The following is a 20,398-nucleotide window of genomic DNA, read 5'->3' as shown; positions in this document are numbered from 1 at the left end:
GCAGGGTGGGGAGCCCGATTATTTTTCATTCCTTCCCTTGATTGCTGCATGGCTGCACAGTATCGATATCAACATCATCAGGGGAGAGGATGGGGTGGGGCAAGAATAAGCAGGAAGATAAGGGCAGCTCAAGCAGCCGTGCTGTTAAATGTTAAAATGCAGCCTCCATAAAAAATTTTAAACTACAGCTGGATGGCACAGATTCCACTGGGGTGCTTCTTAGTGCAGCACTTGATCGTTAGTAGCTAAGTTTTAGTTTTAGCATGTGCTAAAGATGAGAAAATTAACATGAGCAGCAGCTGTTCCCAGACTTTAATATCATGTATATGTAGTGTTCACTTTCGCAGTCCTGTCTCTCATGCTTTATTCCAGCTTTTAACCTCCCATCACCCTTCCCTGTAACTCTTTGCTGCAGTCTTCTTAATCATCTCTCCAGCAACTCTACAGTATCCTGTGACATTTTGGGTCCAACACTACATGCATTTTTCTGATAGATGCTACTGTAAATGTTCTCTCATTCTCTGTTGCTGTTGAAATATCAATCGGATTTTGCTTTCCCTTGCACCTTTCCTAGGGCTTGAGTGTGAATCTTTTCTCATCTGGCTTCTCTTCTATACCCCATGGAATGGTGGATGGGAAGCAGCATTTTCTTGCCGTTTCCTGATGGCTCTTGCGGTGACTCTGTGTAGACAGCCTGTACTCAAACTCTGCTGGTGCCTGTCCATTCCTCCAAGTAACATGCAGTGTGAGCAGGGTTGGTAAATTTTATGCGTTTGTAGATGGTAGATGCCTATCTCTTGGGGAAAAAAGCCTAGAGCATTAACTACAGAAGTAGGAACCCTGCCCCTCTTCTTGAACTCATACAAATTTTTATCGGTTAGGAAAATTCTAGGAGATACCAAGGAGGGAAGATATGAAACATAAGGGCAGTGTATTCTGAGGCCACAGCATAATACCAACAGAAGTAGTCTGTTGTTGTGATTTCATCTGAGCTGACACAAATATATGTGGCTCCCCTGAGATAGACGTATTCTTCCTTCTGTTCTGCTCCTGGTTGTGTGCTGTTTTGCCATCCCTTACGTTGACTGTAGCGTCAATTGTATGTAAAAACTATCTAATGAGCACTTCAAATCACTAACCCGGGAAAAAAATACGTGCTTTCCCTGCCCGCCCCCCCCCCCCCCCAATTAGTTTTCTTCTGTGTGAGTGAGCAGAATTGGTTGATGACTGAGATGCTGTTAGCACCAGCACTGGAGCAAATTTGCAGGGAGACTGTAGAGAAATGAAAGAGGGGGACGCAACTTACGCCCTTCCAGAGCAGAGAGTTGGGTCAGCAGATTTGTCTCAGGGAACTGCAATACATTCCTGATTTGGAGTGCAAGAAAGGGGGAGGAGTAGGGCTCTGTTGGTGGCCATCAGAGCCTTGTCAGTTTGTCTCTGCAGCTAGGAAAGCCAGAACAAACGAGGAAAGCTTTCCTCCTCTGAAAGCCGGTGGCACCTGTGTGGTTGTACTAGCTACTCATCAGAGACAGGTTTTGGTCTTCTCAGGTGGTTGGGTTAGTGTAAATCTTGGGTCCTTCTCTTTACGAGGAGCCCAGTCAGATGGGGAGAATTATATATAACATTTATTTAACCGTGCCCAAGTGGAAAGACAAAGCTCCAGAAGGGTTGTAGGTCCAGCACCTTGGTGTAAATCCTGGCAGTTGGCCCAAGGCACTTGGGAAATGAGCTCACTTTAGTCTCACTATTACTACAATCTGATGGATGCCTTGGCCTGTCTTCCTGATTTTAAAATAATAATTGTGGCTTCAACTACTAGCATAAAGGTTGTAATGTAAGGTTAACGTGGAGTGTATAACTAGTGTGCATTGTCTTGCACTGGGTAGGGGAAGAAGTATGTTACCTGCTGCAAACAACTGCTTTGTCAGCGATGTGGCTTTTTGAAAAATGCATCTCTCTGCCCAACCATCAGAAAGGTAATGTTTGACTCTATAAAAAACAATCATCCTGTTTCCAGCCTCCCACTCTTAAGCAGAGTCATCAGTAAAACAATAATAATCAAATTACAGAGACGTTTTCTTTTCTTCAGTATCTTTATTGACTTCCCACAACACCTGTATCCGTGATTTGATCTGCTCCTCTGTCATTGGCAGGCCTGGCTGCAGCAGGGTAGACTCTGCTCCACCTTCCCTGTTGCTGCTTGTGTGCCAGGAGCACCAGTGTGGCTGGCTGTAAGGCAGTGATGTGAACTGGATTGGCGAGCTCGTCCAGGATAAAACTAAGTTGTGCTTTCTGGTCCGTGTGTAGTGCAGATTGGTTGGTCAGTCCCATTTACCACACAGCCACACAGACAGCTGTGAAGGTGTAAATCAGAATCCAGAGGAAAGCAGAGCCTGCGCTGGCAGCGCTGCCAGCAGAAATGCTTGTGAGGGTGTAGTTACAGAAAGCAAAATGGAGATTTTCTTTTGTGTGCAACACTGATACAAAACATGGATTCTGTTTCTGGCCCTTTCTGGTTCATCGATGGCTCCCATCGCTTACTCCGGGCCATCTTTCTGACCTTCAGCATTACCAGCAAGTGTTCCATTGGGAGAGTTGTGTTGCCCATAGATATTGCAAGTCTTAAAGTCCAGTTAAGCATTTGAGTACCAAGCTAAATTATTCTCTGTTTTGGAGAGAGCATTGTAGAGTAATCTGCCTGGCAGACATATAAGAGATCTTTCTCATTTAAGAACCTCCCATGCACTGTCCAGGCAGATAGAAAAATACAGGGAAGATACACCAGAAGCTACTCGGTGGATAATACTCAGTTATTTTTTTACTACAAAATCTGATCACTGTTTAATTTCAATTGTTTTTTTAGGGAGAAGATGTCAGTCATAGGTTTAGTTTTGGTGCATTTAACAAGTTAATATGACTGCTGTTACTTCAAGACTAGTGCTAGTTGACCGAGCAGTGACGATTTCAACATAACTAGTAATGCCAGAGCAATTATAGGATTTTAAATATTTCTGAGTCTTGAGCTGTGGCTTAAGACCCAGATCTTTCAGTTTTAATGTTGCAATAAATTTTGTGAATAGGATGCATTCAAGGGCAATGTTTATAAGGAAGTGCTGGGTTTTTTGTGCATACCTCGGCATGCTCTGCTGTTGCACTCCAGCTGGAGGAAGAATTCAGAAGTTTTCATTTACCAAACATCTTTGAAGCAGAAAATGGTCTGTACTGCTGGTTACAAAAACAAAGTGATTAAATCATAACAAAAAGTATATTGCTTGTACAGATACAGGTTGTTTTGAATTTGTTTCAGACATTTGACTTTATATCTGCTAATTGTCAGTTGTGTGTAAATAATTGAGTCTATCTTACTTTCAGGTGGCCAGTTCTAAAGATAATCTATCAATAAAACAGTGAAAGCATTGGTCTGAAGCATCTATTTTGTTGTGTTTTCTTTCAGAACTCATTAGGAATGTTGCAGTTCTTTTAAGCAAGGCTTTCCAATGTTTACCAACTTACATAACTTCATGCTCTCTCACTGTGGGTTAAACTCTAGAAACATCATGAGTGTTTCAAGCATCAAACAGAATTAATGGTGTTTCTTTTAATAGTTTATGCCTATGAAGCTTGCAGCGTAAATACATGAAGTGGCATTTTTAATGAATTAATCCTTTAGCCACTGACATTCAGAAGTGGGTTAGAAACATTAGCAATGGAGCTCTCCCTTCTTGCCAACAGACAAAAATCTCAGTACAGTCACAACTTCCACCTAAAACTCTCTTGTCAAGTTTAACTGTGCTGCTGCTAATACCTAATACTCCATGCTTGCCTGGAATTTCTTAACTGATTTAATAGTTCTCTGACATAAAATGCTGAGAAAACAAGTTTGAGGTGTATCCCTTTGGGATTCCGACCTCTGACCCTTTTCCATGTGCAGTATTTTGCAGAGGCGACCCACAGTATTCAGACCTCATGGGTTTTTTTAATTATTATTTTCATACTTATAAAACAAATGGATTATGAAGTTCAGATATCAGTGTTTTAGACCAAACAGATAACTTTAAATGTTACAGTTGCCCTCCCTTGTTACAGGATGTGAGAGGAGGCATTTACTTTATTCATGGGAAAGTCTCCTAAATTTCTGGGACTTTCCAGAAGTTTAATCTTGAGAACATAAGTTTACATTCATATTTCATTAGAATGTCATCTGTGATCAGTGTAAACTCTTAAGAACCTTCAGTCCAGTCATGCAGTATGCTATTCTGGTAAACGTGACAAGTCTGTTAATATTTTCACACTGTAAAATTAACAGAAACTCTGTAAACAAATTACTTTGGAATGGAAAGATTGCAGGTAATAATAAGCATGTTTGTATGGTTATCTTGTCTTTATCACGATCTTGCATGTGCTTCCATTAAATCATGCCTGGTATGTAATTTCAGTTATTGCAATGAAGGAAACGACTGTATGGAGGCGATTCTTTTCTCCGTTACAGGTGTAGGATTACTGTATGTTGTGTTCTTGGCCCTTGCGCTTGGAGCATTCTGTTAACCAGACTGATGTGAGTCTATGCAATGCTTTGGGGTTTGGTTTTTTTGCAGTAGGTTGTTCCTGATCTTCTCTAGCACCAAAAGAGAGCTGGGCAATCTTCTGTATAATTTCAAAGTAGCTTTGTTAATTTATTTAATACAAACGTGTGTAGAGTCTTTCCCTACAGAGTTGCATGCTGCTACAGGTTTGGGGTTACAGCAGTTCCTCCAGCTGATGCCTCTGATCTGGGATGCTTAAAGATTGCTTGGAATGTGGACAAAGATCTTTACAACATGTCAAAACATTGTCAAATATTTCATGCAGCATTTAGGTGGGTCTTACGCTGCCCGAATGAATGACGGGGCAGTAAAAGGCCATAAGACACAGAAATGCATATGGAGGAGAACAAATATGGCCCGTCTGAATGACTCCGGCATGTCAAGTGGAAGTCTCGAGCCCTGACAGGTCTACCCAGTGGAAAAATGGAACACGTGCACCTTCTTAGATGAATCTTAACACGTTAACTTGTCATCATTTTCTGCTCCAAATACTCTTTTTGTTGTTGTAGGGACACGGTCCTTTTTTCTAACACCATCTCCCATTGTCTCCCTGTCTCTGGGGAAAGAGAAGGTCTCTGTCCACTTGCAGAATTAGCTCTCCTTTCTGTCACTCTGGATCACCTTAGCTCTTCTGCTGCAACACCTTCACATGCTGGTGTTTGCTATGCAAGGACGTGGCCTAAAACATTCTGCTCGTTTACCAGCACAGCAGGATAAACTGTTTATTTGGCATATCTTGTAGCTGGGTGGTACTCGAGCTCTGTTTCTAACTTGCTGGCTGTGCCAGCCAGGTACAATTTACCTCCTTGTGTAGGGGTCATGTAGCCTAGTGAGCGTGGCACTGAGCCCAAGCTAACAACCCGTACTGGGAGCTAGAGTGTTCCATCTTGGGTGCTGGGCCTTGTTAGCGGAACAGAGATGTTAGTTTATTGTACCCATTGCTGTACTGGCATTACTCGTGTTCAAACTGCATTCATACACCTCATGGCTTTTCAATGGGTTCTGGTTCACGTCCAACAAGCTTTCACCAGGGGCTGAGTAGGTGCCATCCCTCACTTCGCTGTTGGCAGAAGCGAGTGGTGTTGGTGAACAGCAGCACCTGGGGACATCACAGGGGCTCCCTTCTGGAGACCCACACATGTAGATACCTCGCTAGTCTTAGTACAGAAGTAATTTTTTATTGAAAACTACCATCAGGCTAGTGTGACATCACAGTTTAGAGCCGAAGCTAGAAGTGCAAGTATGAAAAGTGGCTGGCTTCATGTCACTGCAGTCGGTTGGCTGAGCGGTTAGCTTCAGATTTTATCGAATTATTTATTCCTCATTTCTCCACCCACTGCTGTGTCAGTCTAAGGAAAAAGGAGAGTTCAACTAGGTCTAGAAATTAAACCTCATAATTAGTGACTATGCTGATTATTAGTTTGCCAGGCCTGTACCAGTTGCAAAGAGCTTGTTCTTGGAGTTAATGATGTATTCAGTGGGAGCATTAGCTCCCAGATGCCATCATAAAAAAGCATTTGATGCCACTGTTTTGTGTTGTGTTAAAGATGTCTGCGTACAAATGATGCTGTTCACAAACATTATTGTGATAATTTTCATTAAGTAATCAGCAGCTGCACATCGCAAAGTGAACCACAGTACTTTCAGCAGACAAGAGAAAATAAAGGGCCTGTATTTTTACAATTGCACCTCGTTTCATTTTTGTGAAAGGAAAGCTTCTTACTGCAGTTAGTAGGAATAACCAGAAATCAGCATAGGTTGAAAATTAGGTACTTTTTATCTTCTAAAAATAACATCAAAGAAAAGATGGTAAACTGTACCCTCGGTTTGATGGCAACTGCCATCAGTTTGTATGTAAATGCACTGCATAAATATGATATTGGTGACAAATATGTAAGCACTACAAAATGTGCTAAATTCTCAGAAACAAGCAAGTTCTCATGAAGTCTTTGTGAATGGATTGTATATACTGCCCAGGAGAGCCTTAAAAATCTCTTTTCCTTGAAATCCAGTTTGCAGACATCTTTTGGGGAGTGGTTGGGTTTTCTTGCTATCATATATTCGCTAAAGGTTCTTATAGTTACCACAGTGATGTAGTTATGACAATTCTGTCGCATGTTAAGGATCACAGACGTAAAGCATGTGAATTTGTCTTTTAATACCCTAAATGCATTCAATAGGAGGACAGAGAACATTTATAAATATAACATATTTATGGATTATGTTTTCAGTAATAATAATAGTTACACAGTGACTTCATAAATTTTCTGGGATCAGTTTTTGACATTTTGTTCTGTGTAAGTGAAGTCTGAGAGTATTTGGAGGGAATTTCTGATTTGGAGGAAATTCCTGAGTGTGAAGGGGATAAGAAACCGGAGAGTCATTTGTTTGCTTTTCATGGTTAATGCCTTATGAAATGCTTGCTCTGGTCTCTTCCCTTGGGCTTTCTTTATGCAGAACTGTGTGTGTTCACACAAGACCCTATCCCAACCATAAGATAAGGTTAGGAAAAAATTGTGGGGTTTTGTTTTTTTTAAATCTATATATTACAATTAGAATTAAAATATGTAGGTTTGGGTTCTTTAAGCTGTGCACCAGGGCTCACCTGTACTTGTAGTGCCTAAGTCAGTCTCGAAGGAAAGGGTTTAAATTCAGTTAGGTCACTTGTTTTTTTATTAAGCAAGAAAAGGCAGCATAGATTAAATTTGAATTAAATTATGTGCATGTATCAAGTGCTTGCTGGATGCTTTTGTATTTGTTCATAGAATCTGTGATACAAGTAATAAACTACAGTTAATTGCTGTCAGAGTCTCTTTTCCTTTTGAAAAGCTTGAAGGCAGAAACAGGAGATCCTAGTGCAGTGCCCAGAGTGTGAAGTCAAATCAGGAAGATGCAGCAGCAAAGAGTGTTGTAGCAACTTTCACTCAGACACTGTACCTGTGCATACCAGCACACCTCTGGCCCGGCAAACATCAGCTTTCCTGTGTTTTGCTGACAGAAAACAAAATCCAGAGGTGATCGCTGATTTGGGTGCTTGCCACCGTAGCTGTGAGATTAGATTTTTGGTCTTCTGCCCTTGTTTCAAAATCTGCCACCACTTTTTCTTCAGTGAAAGGGAGACTGAGCATGCAACGCAAGTGATTTGTTCCAATACTTCTATTTACATATCTAAATCTGTTAAGTATGAGAAATTTTCACTGACTTTGGAAGCACAGCTACTAGAAGTTTTGTTGGAAAAATCACGAGCCAGACGAGTTTGTAAGGCGTAGTCAAGGCTCCTAGTTTTTCTGTGTTCTGTTTGAAAACACTACATTGTTCGCCTCTCTTGCATGGGCCGGTACAACGTGCGATCACTCAGCAAAGAGTTCTCAGACATTTCTCCAAGTGTCATATTGATGTAGACATATGTGGTTATTACAGGTATTATGTTCAGCTGGTGGTCCCATTGTGCTTTGTCCAGGATCTCTTTACAGTGAGATTCAATTTTTCCTCCGAGTTCAAGAGTAAATATTTTAACTTCAGTGCAAGAATTTTTGCAGCTTTTTATTTTTCAGTTTACTTGGCACATTGCTGTGTGTGAATGCAAATAATCTGAAGGCCCTTCTCCAATTTTTCTATTTTCAGTGGAGATGCAAAACTGGACTTCCAGTTCCAGCCAGTTTGCCCGGCTCTTGCAGTGCCCTGACCAGAAGCCGGCTTGATCATTGAGTAGCTTCAGAGAAGGGGTAAAAGGTAGATTTAAGAAGAGACAGTAAACGTTGGTTGTGTTCCCAGTATGGTGCAGTATCCTGTCACCCTGAGGAGAGGGCAGGAGGAGGCACCCGAGGGCACTGCCAGTGCCAGTGTGGGATGGCAAAGAACCTCTGGTGTAAATTGCAATTCCTGTGCCAATCCACTGCAGCCATTAGTGACAGAGAGAGGTAATTATGGCCCTGCCTTGTCCTGTCGAGCATTTATTACTGGTTATTTGAAGTCCCATGTGTTAGCTGTAAATAAAATTATTTTTCTCTGAACATTTTCCGTCTGGCAGTCACTGAATGGAGTTCATAAAGCAGCTGCTGAGCTGCAACTGAAAGGGACGCCACACTGCAGGGTAACAGCGGAAGCGTTTACAGATTTCGTGTGAATGTCCCTGGTAATTACACAGGAAAGGTGAAAACAGATAATAGTGTACAAGAGTGATGTTTGATGGCCTTTTCAGTGCTTTCATGGTGGATCTGTGTCTTTATAAAGCCACGCATAGTAAATATGGAGTGAGTCAAATTCCTGGAACTTTGGGTGGTGGAGCTGTTATTTGCTTCCTGAGCAATTGTACTGGCACACCTGCTATGAATACATCTGGATACAGGGCTTCAGAAACAGGCATTGCCTCCATTTCCATTCCCTCAGCGCCCTTGCTGCCCCAGCCCTTCACTGCCATGAGCGGGTGGGTGGCTGGATGGATATGGGTGGCTGTATGGATATGGGTGGCTGGATGGATGTGGGACTGGATCAGGAGCCTATTGTGGCAGGAGAGATGCCTCTGCAGGTGATGTCTACATGGGCTACAAGTCAGGCTCAAAACAGGTGTAGGTCTGCTGGGTCTCTGCACTGTTTTTGGAGGCTGTCATGCTTTCTTCAAAATCTAGGTATGTACTTAAACACAGAACTTACCATCTAGCTGTGGAGGAGGAGACTTTAAAGCGCGTCACTCGGTGAAGCTGCGTTTGCTGTGACAGCACATCTAAGGTGCAAAGCTAATCATGTTGCCTCAGGATATAGTTTTATTGTTTGGCCAATAACTGTCAGCATAAGCATTAACTGATAACAGTGAATTGTCACCGTGAAGTGGTTAAAGACAGAAAGGAAAGACCTTGGGGGGAGGTAGAATGTCTTAGTGCGACAGCTGGTACAAATAAAAAGCACAGAAACCTTTGGGGCATTCAGGACCTTCATGTATGAAAGTGGATGGAAAGTTACATCTGCGATAACAGCCTTAATGAGCTATTTTAGTTCTTGGAGTTAGTGGCGTTTAGGGAAGGACATCCACCTTTTTTCTGCAGTCCGTCCTGGGAGACAAAGAGCAGCCTTGTCTGCAGAGCGGGAAAGCTCTATGGCTCATGTGAGCGGGGAGGATCCAAAGAGCAGAGCCTAACATTAAGGAGAGATGTGCAGTTCAGGGGGTGCTTGGGACAGGAGATGGAGAAAGAAGTAAGAAAGCCAGATATAGTGGGACGACCACAGATGTATCTATGGGTATCTGTCTTCACTAAAGAGTGAAGAAGATGATATGAAAGCTGTGGGAAGACAGAATTATATCTTCCTGGCTTTGTAAGCAGGTGGGAGGGGAGATATGTCTGCTCATGTTCTAAATACACAGCAATGATGCTCACTTCAGATGGCAGAGATTCCGGGTGTTACCATTATCCGCAGCACACCTAATTCAGCATCTTGTCTTTGAGATCAGCAGGTATCTCAAAAGACTGTTGGAACCTGCAAGAATTACATGTGACATAATCTTCCCCCTCATGAAAATCTTCATTTGAATTTTTAAGGATTAGAGATTGATTTAAATCCCAACTCATGAGGTTTTATCTGCCTTTCAATTCTGCACTACTTTTGGTATGAAATAACCACTCTAATTCTGGGTATTCTTGTTATCTGTGTGCATGTCTAACCCATCTTTGAATCCTGATAAACTGTTCTTAGTCAGCAGCATCAGTGCTCCATTTGTGCAGTAGATGAAGTATCACGTTTCATATATATTAATGGATATTTTTATATTTTTCATTTTTATACTTTTAAATTTTGCCACCTTTCAGCTTTGCTGTTCTTACAGTCAGACAGTGAATGTTTATTGTTTACTTACCCTGTTACTAATATAAAATTGTTCTTTAGCGTTTGAAGCATTTCTCTCCTTTCTGGAGTAAATAATGTAATTCTGTCCAGTTTCTTCATACAACAGCTTTTCATTGCCCCAAAGGCTTCCTCTGAGTGCCCAAATTCCACGAATCTGTTTTCAAGATGGGGTCCCAACCTCTGCTCTGTAATCCAGCTGACGTATAGGCTCCATCTTTACAAATACAATTTTTAAAGATTACCCTTCATCTCATTACTCTTGCAGTTGAACACTTTGGCTTTTTATGTCACAGAGGTGTGTTAAACAGAAATCTGAAGTGAACTATGCGGTACTGCCTGGGCCCCTTTCCCAAGTCTGTGCAGTGAACGGAACAGGTGTATTTGGATTTGTCTAGTGTGTGTAGTTCTGTTTTCCCTGCATTCTGCATTGGTGTGTGTTTATTAGCATCTGTCTTCTCCTGTCCTGGTGTAAATTTGGTAGTGCAGTTAGTTACCTGCTGCTGAACTTTTTTCTCCTGGGTTTGATTAGGCTGAACAAATACTGAGTATCAGCTGAATGTCTCCCTGTTTGGCTCTTTGCTCTGGAATTTTCAGATTACTAAGCTTGTTATTAAGCAAATATTAGTAAGTATATTACCAGCTCTTTTGAAATAATAAAGAAAATTGTGTATTACGTAAAAGTCACCAGTTAAATGATCTCTAACGAGGTAATCTCATCAGCTTTCTTACCTTTTGCTCAGAGTTCATAGCCAGGGTATTTCAGGCAAGCAGAATCTGGTTTTCCAACTCTGTTTTTCTGTAGCTAACTATTCTTTGAGTTTGTTTCATTTAGAATACTTGGTTCAAGGTGAAGTACAGCAATTGCTATTTTTTTCTCAAAGCAGATGTGTGTGCCCTCTCCTGACAAGACATAAAGTAGCCTGGAAGCAGAGGAATGAGAAGAAAATGTGCTCCCTTGGCTCCCATATTCTTCCCCTGCCCCAGACACTCGTTCCCCGCTAGGACCCTTTAGGATCCCCACCTTTGTTAGAGAAGTCCCACTGTGGTGGCTGCTGGGGAAATCAGTGCCAGGGAGCAGGGTGCGCCACTGCGGAATGGGCAGGAGGAGCGAAAGGATGGGGTCACAGTGTGTGCCCAAGCACCATCAAGAACCGAAAGGCACTCAGATACTAGTCAGCAAAGCTTGTCTAAGACCTTAGAAAGGAGTTGTGAGGATTTGCATTCATTTGGGGGGGGAGGGTGTGCAAACCAAGCATAATTTCATCTGTTACACTGTAAATTGCAAGAACTAGTAGGAATTGACAAGCTTAATTTTAGCCATTATGATCTTGTCTGTACCCACAACTTAAGAAGTATTTGTGTTCTAGGGGCCTGGTCTTGTATGTCTTGGCAATCTTAATAATACGAGAGACATGAGACAATGTAGCAGTCACTGTATCTGGAATATGTCAAGATGCTCAAAAATTTGATTCATTCCTTTACTCACAAGTTATTGTAAAAGGTAGTAGTGAAGATGTTTGAATACAGAAGTGATATGTAAGTGCAAGGTAAATTGAACCGAATTCAGGAGTACTTGGAACCTGCAAATAACATGAGACCAAGAGCTTATCCAGAAACTCGGGTCACGTTGGAAGCTCGCTTAAACTGCATGTGTCAGGATTTAATTGTTCAGGCTGCTTTCTGTGTTGCTTGCTGCTTACTGTGTTTTATGAGGACGTTCCTTTTAGGCGTTTGCAAGTCACTTAAAGAATGTGATTCCCAACACATTGGTGCTTTAGAGGAGGGAGCACCTCAAACGGTTAATGCTTTTGCTGATTACATGTGCAGAAGATGATGCAAGTATAGGAACAAGAGAGAGGTTTTGCTGAATAGCGTGTGAGAGGATTGGAAAATCTTCCGTTGCATTTATCAGCAGGAATTTGGCAGCATCTACCTTTGTGAATGTTACTAAATACCTGATTCAGGACACCCCTCACTTACACATTTCATCTATTTCTAATCCCATTTGTATAGCAATTGACTCCATCTAGAGTAATGATTTTGATCAGCAAACAAAAGCATTATTAGTTTTGCAACATACTTAAATTTGTAGCTGGGAAATTGTTTGTTAAAGGTCTTTTTAGATGCTTGAGTGGGAGTTGTTGCTGATCTACTCCTGAAATGGTTCTGATGAGGTAGTCTTTCGGCTGGAGTCGCCATGATACACGCGTAGGAACTGAGAGGAAGTTGTTGATTTGCTTGCCTTGGACAAACTGGCTGCTACTCACAAGAAAAGTGGTAAAACTAGATACCTGCTTAAAAATGATAAAAATTAAAGGGGAACCTAGAGTAGTTGGGGTTGTGGTTTGCACTTTTGAAAATGCAGAATACTCAAAAAGAAAAACGGTGTTTATAACATGAAGGGCTGAGACTGTTAAAATAACTTGTGTTACAATTGGGATAGAAAACTACTTGAACTGTTGTCATTAATGGAATCTTTAAGAACTATTTGCTAATATATTAGAAATATATATTTGCTAATATATATTAGAAATAGCACAGGGTTTTTTTCTGCTTTCTGGAAGGTGAAATGTGACATTGAGAAGACTTGGTACTGTAGGCAAGAAGGGGTTTGTGTATTTGCATGAGCACGGGCTATTCTTGAAATCCTTATAAAAACTGTACCATCTAGACTACTTAAAATGCAGTGAGTTTACAATTAATTGCTTTCATGGCCAGTTTATCAGTATATACATATAGTTATACTGTTGCTTATCTGTGAGCATGTGTTGGACTGATACCTGGTTGATGTTGGACAGAAATCATGGTGACAAGGAGAGGCAGAACAGAATTCCACATGCTTAGAAGAATTTCATTTGCTTTTTCCAAAAATTTGTAAGTTTTCTTTCATTGTTTGTTTTTGAGGAAAATCAGTTTTACTTGTTTTCCTTCTTTTCATTTCTTAAGAGTTTCTAAACTGATACTGGATCTAAATATTTGGTACTTAAACGTTTTGGTGTACACCCTCACACACGAACACAAAAGCTCATTTGCATGGTCACTTTCAGTACTAAATACAGAGGTTTTTATTTGGATACATTGACTTGCTGGATTTTGATATGAGATGCAGCTACTGCTTTGAAATGCCTTTTTATCTTTGTTGATTAGCACTGGTTTACTGTAAGACAGAAATTTCATGCTACGCTCAGGGCTCACGTGTGATTTCACTGCTTTGGACAACACATCTCTGGAGAGTGTTCTCTTTCCTGTAATTCAATGGAATTTGAGTTGAAACGGAAGTTTCCTTGACTCTGTTTTTAAAATGAGATGTCTTGAATGTGGCCATGGTGCCACCACCAGTGTTGACACTTCTAAGTCTTTTCCTCGAGGGGGCCAGTAAAGTTGAGCAAGGAAAGGGGCATTTCTCCTTCTTCCCGCTTTTCTTATCTGAGCATCGTTTGCCTCCAGGCCCCTTCCCAAAGCAGAAATTGTGTGCTCCAGCTCTGAAGAGAGGTGTGCTGCCTCAGGGGTCAGAGGCCTGAGGAGCTTGGGCCGCCCGGGGCCTTATACAGGATTGTTATTGTGGCTGTGGAGGTAACAGCCCTTCTTAATATTTGGTTCTGTATAATAGTCATGTTGCTGTATCACCATTGAGAGCATTTCCTTGCATTTTGAAGTTCTTTTTTATATATTAAATATTTTTATGTCGGTATTTAAAGAACTGAAAGTAATTTTCACAGATTGGTGCAGAATTTAACATTCATTGCACTCTGCCTACATGCATGGGTTTGGAAGTTATGCAACCTCTTTTTATAGAGTTGTGTGTTCTGGTGATTTAGGCTTGTGCAGTTGTTGCTTAGAAGTAAAAGTGTATTAGGAGCTATCTGTGATACAAAACATAAGTCATGACAAGCTACGAACTACCTGTTAAATATATATTTATTTGCCGTAAGTTTCTTGTAGGAATGGCTTCCATCATTATTTATACTGGCATAAAACTACCCAGTAGAAAAGAGTCAGTAGCTGTGACATAGAGCCATGCAACAGTCTGGTTGTGGAAAGGATTTGCATGGGGATGTTGCACATTTAGTTCAGACAGAAGAAGGCTGAAAACTAAGAGCCCAACAGAGAAGCAGTTGCTATTGGTCATTTGCACACTGCAGCTGGGGAGAGGGAGGGCTGCAGCAGGGCAAATCATCACCTTGGCTGCAAGGGAGCGCCCCTCCTGACACGCTGCCGGTCGTTATTCCGAATGGCAGAGGTACTAGATCATCGCAGAGCAATTGCTCAGGCATTTTTTTTTTAAGATGAGCAAAACATATTTTTCCTGCTCTCATTGTTGGAGGACGCTGGACCTGTTTTTCAGAAACATTACACACAGAAAAGTCAACCTGAGGCAGGCACTTGGCATGAAAAAATTTGCCTGAATACTAATAATTTGGCAGCGTTTTAATAAGCAAATGAAAACAATATGTAGTAATGGGACTTCAGCTGTAGTGATTGCTACCAGATCCACCAAGAATAATGGACTTGCATACCAACCCAGACTTACGACAAATATTGTGATTGTAGGTGACTAAATGACCATGGAATCTGGAGCAGAGAACCAGCAGAGTGGAGATGCAGCCGTTACAGAGGCAGAAACCCAACAGATGACAGTACAGGCACAACCACAGATTGCAACGTTAGCCCAGGTATAAAATCATGCGGTGTAATAGTTTTACCTATTGGGTAATTTTTTTAAGAGGGATAATGTCTGCTCATGGGCCTGAGAGAAGGTTCCACTGATACGATTCTGAAACAGGTTCAATATATAGTTCCTTTAATATTTGTCTTCACATTTTTAAAGCAGTAGAGACTTTTAAATTCCTATTACATTAGGCTACGTTAGTTCTGAAGAACTGTATGTGTGTAAACTGTGTAATGTTAACAGAATAATGAATTAAAATATTTCTAGCATTCTTTACCACAACCATACCACTAGAAGGCCTTTTTTTAAAAAAACTGTAATTTACTGTTTTTTTATATTGACTGGATTATTTTGATGCTATGGTTTTGGTTAGAGACTTGTCTATAGCAGTCAGTTTAATTCTGAAGAGAACAAACTGAAAATACAGATAAATAATGCATCAAATACAATATCTAAGGTGAGATTGATAATATAAACATAATAAGTGGAACAACCTGGCATTTGACAGCTCGTGTTATCTTTTGTCTGCAGAATTTCACAGAATTATTGGCTGTTCAGACAGACAGCAGTAGATCATTTATTATTCCCAAATTATTTTGGAGAGACATGAAATGCGATCCCAACCACATTTCTAATTTTGGAACGCAGTGTCATTCTTGGATACACTGATGGTTGGCAGAAGCAACTCAGTTGTGTAAATGAGTACAGGCTCTGTTTGGCTTCCTTCTGTAACCATTTCATTTTAAAACTTTGCAGTCTGCAAAGAATGAACAGGTCTTATCAGTCTCATAGTTTGGGAAATCGAGTGTCTCTTAAGTGGCACAAGAGTTAAGTCACTTACAATTTTATAAATAATTGATGTTTTCTTGGAGTCATTACATCTTTTGGTAAACCAGAGGTAGTACCTTTCTATTCAAGTGATATTATAGAGATTGGAGCTGTTAAAATGCAGAGAGTGGTTTTGTGCAGTGAAGCTGTAGTGTGAATTTACAGGACACCAGCTGCCCTGTACCAGCTTGCCTCTTTGGGCAGTTTTCTCACTATCTAACTTAGGCACAAGACGTAGGCGGTGTGAATAACACTTCAGTGTGAACTGACTGGAAGTCGTTTATTTCTCTAGCAAAATCAGTAAACTGCTTCTCACTTGGTTTGCCTTAAGCTTTAGTCTGGAGAAGCAAGAATGTTTCAAATCTGTGTGCTACCCTACTGACCCCTAGGTAGCTGAATTTACAGGTATGTTGTGGGTTGAATGTGTTTTACTTGGGCAAAATTACCCCAGTACACAAATGAGAATTATTTCTGAGTAAGAAAAAGCTATTCAGCTATGGTTAAAATCCACGTGAACCACAAGGAAATATGTTATATTTTCCCTGATTTTCTCTGTTGTCATTCAGTGTACTATTTGCACCTTGGCTTTTCCCCAGGCTTTATGTTCCTTGTCGGGGTGATACAGCAGTATGAACATAATTCCTTGTCTTGTTTGCGTCAGTGTTACGTTTCTACAATATTTTGAATATGTGAAGTGGCAGTGTTTGGCATTAGGGAATGCCCCCAGCGACTTAGGCAAGTCTAAATAACTAATTAAGTCAATTTAATTCTTTCATTATCTATTGTAAGGTCACGCCTCTTGTAAGCTTAGTTTGATTGCTGCATTTTTAGTGAGTTCAGGGTAGTTTCCAGAGTCAAAAGGAAACTCGTTCCAGTCCCACAAGGTATGAGTCAGAGACAGCTGCGGAAGTTGCACTGTGCTGCTGGCTTAATCCAACCACAGAGTGGCCTCCAGTTGATCAGCTTTGCTGTCATTGCCAAGGGCTGTTTAGTCAAACATGCATTATTAGAAAAGGTTGCTTAGTAAAGCAATATAATTTGCCAGAGGAAAGTGTGCTTGTGTTAATCTCAGCCCTCACTTCTCTCAGATGCAAGTTAAGTACCTCCATGTAGTGCTGCAGCCGTTGCCCTGAAAAAGGAAGGTAAATGAAAACACGAATTTGTGGATTAGGGAGAGACAGCTGTGGAGGAGAGAGGTCTACATGTAATTCCCCTTAATTTTGTTGTTAAGCAAGACTTCCTTGTAAGTGGTGGATGTTTATGGAAATTCAGAGATCAGCTGCTGCAGCTTTTTGAAAACCACGTGTTCATGGGGACAGCAGCGGATTTACTTCTGCATCCGGTTCGTAGCAGCTCTTTGAGATTAGGTAGGACATCAGTGCAGCCTCTTCTCGCATTGTAGCTGTGCAGATTGAATTTCTTGAAAATGCTGTTGCACCGTGGAGAGCTGTTAAATTTTCCAAACGTGAGTGCTTAGGAGAAGGCTGGCTAGTGAGGGCCCCACGACCTGGCTGTGGCCTGCAAGAGCTACAGTGGTGCGAGACAGGCACAAAGCAAGGGCTACGTGTGCTGGTACAGCAGCCCTCGCGCCCTCCTGCCCGTCAGGAGCCCCCTGGGTGTGAACACGTGCATCGTGTCACCGGGCAGTTACTGAGGACTGGATGCGCATCTGCCCAGTAACCTTGGAGCATGGTCCTTCAGCCACCCATCATTGTTCTTGTGACCTGCCAGAGTGACACTTCCCCACATGACGTGAACAGCTTTGGGTGGGTGCCGATGTCCTCAGAGACGGAGCCACTGCACAAGACAGGCCTGGCTGCGCACACAGTGCTAACATACTGTGCTGAAGTCGTTAGCACATCTTGTTGTCATAGCTACTGTGGCTTCAGGTCAGTGCTTGAGAAGCGAAGTTGTGTGTAAGAACTGAGGATTTAAAATATGGGCAATTTTTCCTCATGGAGACAACTCCAACAGTAGGGTTTGTGTTGACCCATAACACTGAATCACTCTAATTACCTGCAAACCATTTTTCTGCTGCAAACCCATGAGTTTTCCATCTGAACACGTGGTCAGTTTTCTTCATTTAAATGGACTTTGCCAGCTACTCAGTATGGTTTAGTCTCTAGAAAGTCTGGAAGGTATGAACTCCCTTGATAATTTAACTTCTTACATCTGGCAACAACTTTACATTTTCTTGAGTGAGAACAAAAATAGCTCCACTCCCATATGTTTCTGGTTTTGACTCAGCAGTTGTCTGTAGGAGTACACTCAAGTCCTAGCCATATCTAACTGAAGGAAGAGAAAGGTAGTTGGTTTTATTATGTTACATCGAAATAGAGGCAGCTGTGTTCTTCTCATTCTTGTAGGTGGTTTTCCAAGCAATGTTTTGAGCCTGCAGAAATTCTGCATTAGATTAAGTGGTAAAATAGGTCAGATGTTGGGCTTAGGCAGTTCAGGGGGTTTTATATTATGCTGAAACATTTGGGTCATCTAACTGGGTTCTAGAAAAGCCATAATGCTTCACCAAGAAATGTTCCTGGTAGTGAGATAAGACGACTTTTCAATAACCTAATTTATGCTTGCTGTCTCTTTGCAGGTATCTATGCCACCAGCCCACGCCACGTCTTCTGCGCCCACGGTGACGTTAGTTCAGCTGCCCAATGGGCAGACGGTTCAAGTGCACGGAGTCATTCAGGCCGCCCAGCCATCAGTTATTCAGTCTCCACAGGTCCAGACAGTTCAGGTACTGACTGAAGAAATTCCTTATATGTGAATGGGGCCTATTGCATAGTCCTGCCAGTTCACTTGTTTCTAACTTGTTTGTGTCCTGAATTGTGATTTTGCTTGTGTTTAAGAGTTTGGAAGGAGAGATCTGTACCATGTTTATTAGTCTGTGACTGTTTTTCTGTTCTGGTTTAACCACTTTTCACTTTCAAACATTGCTGAGTTTCATTTCCCTTTAGAATTTGGTTGGTGAGTTTAAAAGCTTCGTGGTTTGTCTTACAGTATTTCTCTACTTTTTCTCTCTGCTGTATTTCCATACATCTTTAAAAGTTCATGCCACTCTGAAGCGAACAAAACGGATTTTTTATAATGTAATCTTTAATCATTAACGAGACTGATATTCTGGGATTAGAGTCATTGCTGCTTAGAAAATATTTACATTGGTGTACAAATCAGATGTCTGTATCTTAATGGTCCTTAAAATAAACCTCAGTCCTCTCATAGAAGTGGTTTTAAATTTGCCTGTTTAATATTGTTTGCTCTGTAAAGCCTTAGCATTTTCTCTTTTGTAAAGCAAGACAGATAATGCAATATGATGAGATAGCTTGAAGACATGGGAGACAAGTAGTCTGGAATCTTTAAAAACTGTAACTTTGGGTTTTTTGGAATCACTTTTAAGCCCAGTGTTGCTGAACACAAAAAGAGAAATTGCTTGGTGTACAGCAGCTACTCGGGGCAAGGACTGTACATCATTCCTTTGCTGTTAGTACACTGAGCTGAAAAAACAGTTCAATTTTAAGAAGTGGACATTGTGACTATTTGATACAGATATTTATCTGGCTGTTATTTAAAAAAGTAATAAGGCATGCATGATTTAAATCTAGGCCATTCTGATAATAATCTTTGTTTACTCTTTGTCAGCTGTAGTGGTGAGTTTCTGGCAGGCTCTACTCTCCTCAGCCGTTGGAGTCAAAAGTTTAGAGTTTTAATCTATCCGAGGTGAGCAGTTCTCAGATCAGTGCACAGGTTACTAGCCGAGGGGTGGAAGATAAAGAGTCTGACAATGGAACCATGCTTGGAATTTATTTGGCTCAGTGCAAAGCCAGAACGAGTTTGGAACGCTGCAGTATTCAAAGCTGGGTAGTTCACAGTCAGCCTTGGACCTGTTCAGGCCCTCTGTCTGATAACGATGAGATCTGGGCGCCAGCAAGATTTTTGAGCATTTAGTAACCTCCCCATCAGTGCATAAAACCTCAGGCTGTGAGCTGTGATTCTCACAGAGGCTTTTCTCTGTTTGCTAACCGTCATTAGCTTTTGTGTATTGGTTACCTGAGAGTAGCCTTTCAGAAAACAGTCTCTGTTTTTATGTATTGGAGATGTTTTTATGTTTTTTGCACATTTCAAAATGGAAATTATTGAAATATGGTTGATATAAATATTGTAGCCTTCCTTCATAAATCTTTGTCCTTTTTAGCACAGATGGTCAGAATTGCAGTACAGCATTATTTTTTAGCGTCTTTATTTGTGACATTTTCCTGACAATTTCCCCCCAAAAGGCAGTCTTTCTATAACATACCTACTCAATTATTTATAAATTGATGTTTCTCACCTTCAGTATTTTGACCCTTTGTTTCCAAACGTTTCTGCTATCTTAACTTGGTTTTAGCATTCTCTCCCTAAATTTTAGTAAAGTATCTTTCTTCATTTCCTCAGAATGGATGGAAACAAGTAATTGTGCAAAGCAAAAAATATTTGG

The 20,398-nt window shown here is 41.1% G+C and overlaps 1 protein-coding gene across 3 annotated transcripts in view; it reads left to right on the top strand.

Annotated features, from left to right (window-relative positions):
• The window catches only part of CREB1 (cAMP responsive element binding protein 1), a 39,554-nt gene that overhangs the window by 4,996 nt on the left and 14,160 nt on the right, over positions 1-20,398 (top strand). For 2 of the 3 annotated variants that reach the window (XM_069860897.1, XM_069860896.1), the window contains exons 2-3: positions 14,973-15,094; positions 18,515-18,661. In XM_069860897.1, coding sequence (XP_069716998.1) covers positions 14,981-15,094; positions 18,515-18,661 — 261 coding nt within the window. In that variant the 5' untranslated portion in view covers positions 14,973-14,980. The remainder of the gene's footprint in view (positions 1-14,972; positions 15,095-18,514; positions 18,662-20,398) is intronic. The other variant, XM_069860898.1, reaches the window with a different exon arrangement.

Source organism: Phaenicophaeus curvirostris, chromosome 7 (assembly GCF_032191515.1).
Source record: "Phaenicophaeus curvirostris isolate KB17595 chromosome 7, BPBGC_Pcur_1.0, whole genome shotgun sequence".
NCBI classification, from domain to species: Eukaryota; Metazoa; Chordata; class Aves; order Cuculiformes; family Cuculidae; genus Phaenicophaeus; species Phaenicophaeus curvirostris.
This window is presented reverse-complemented; position numbering and strand designations above follow the sequence as displayed.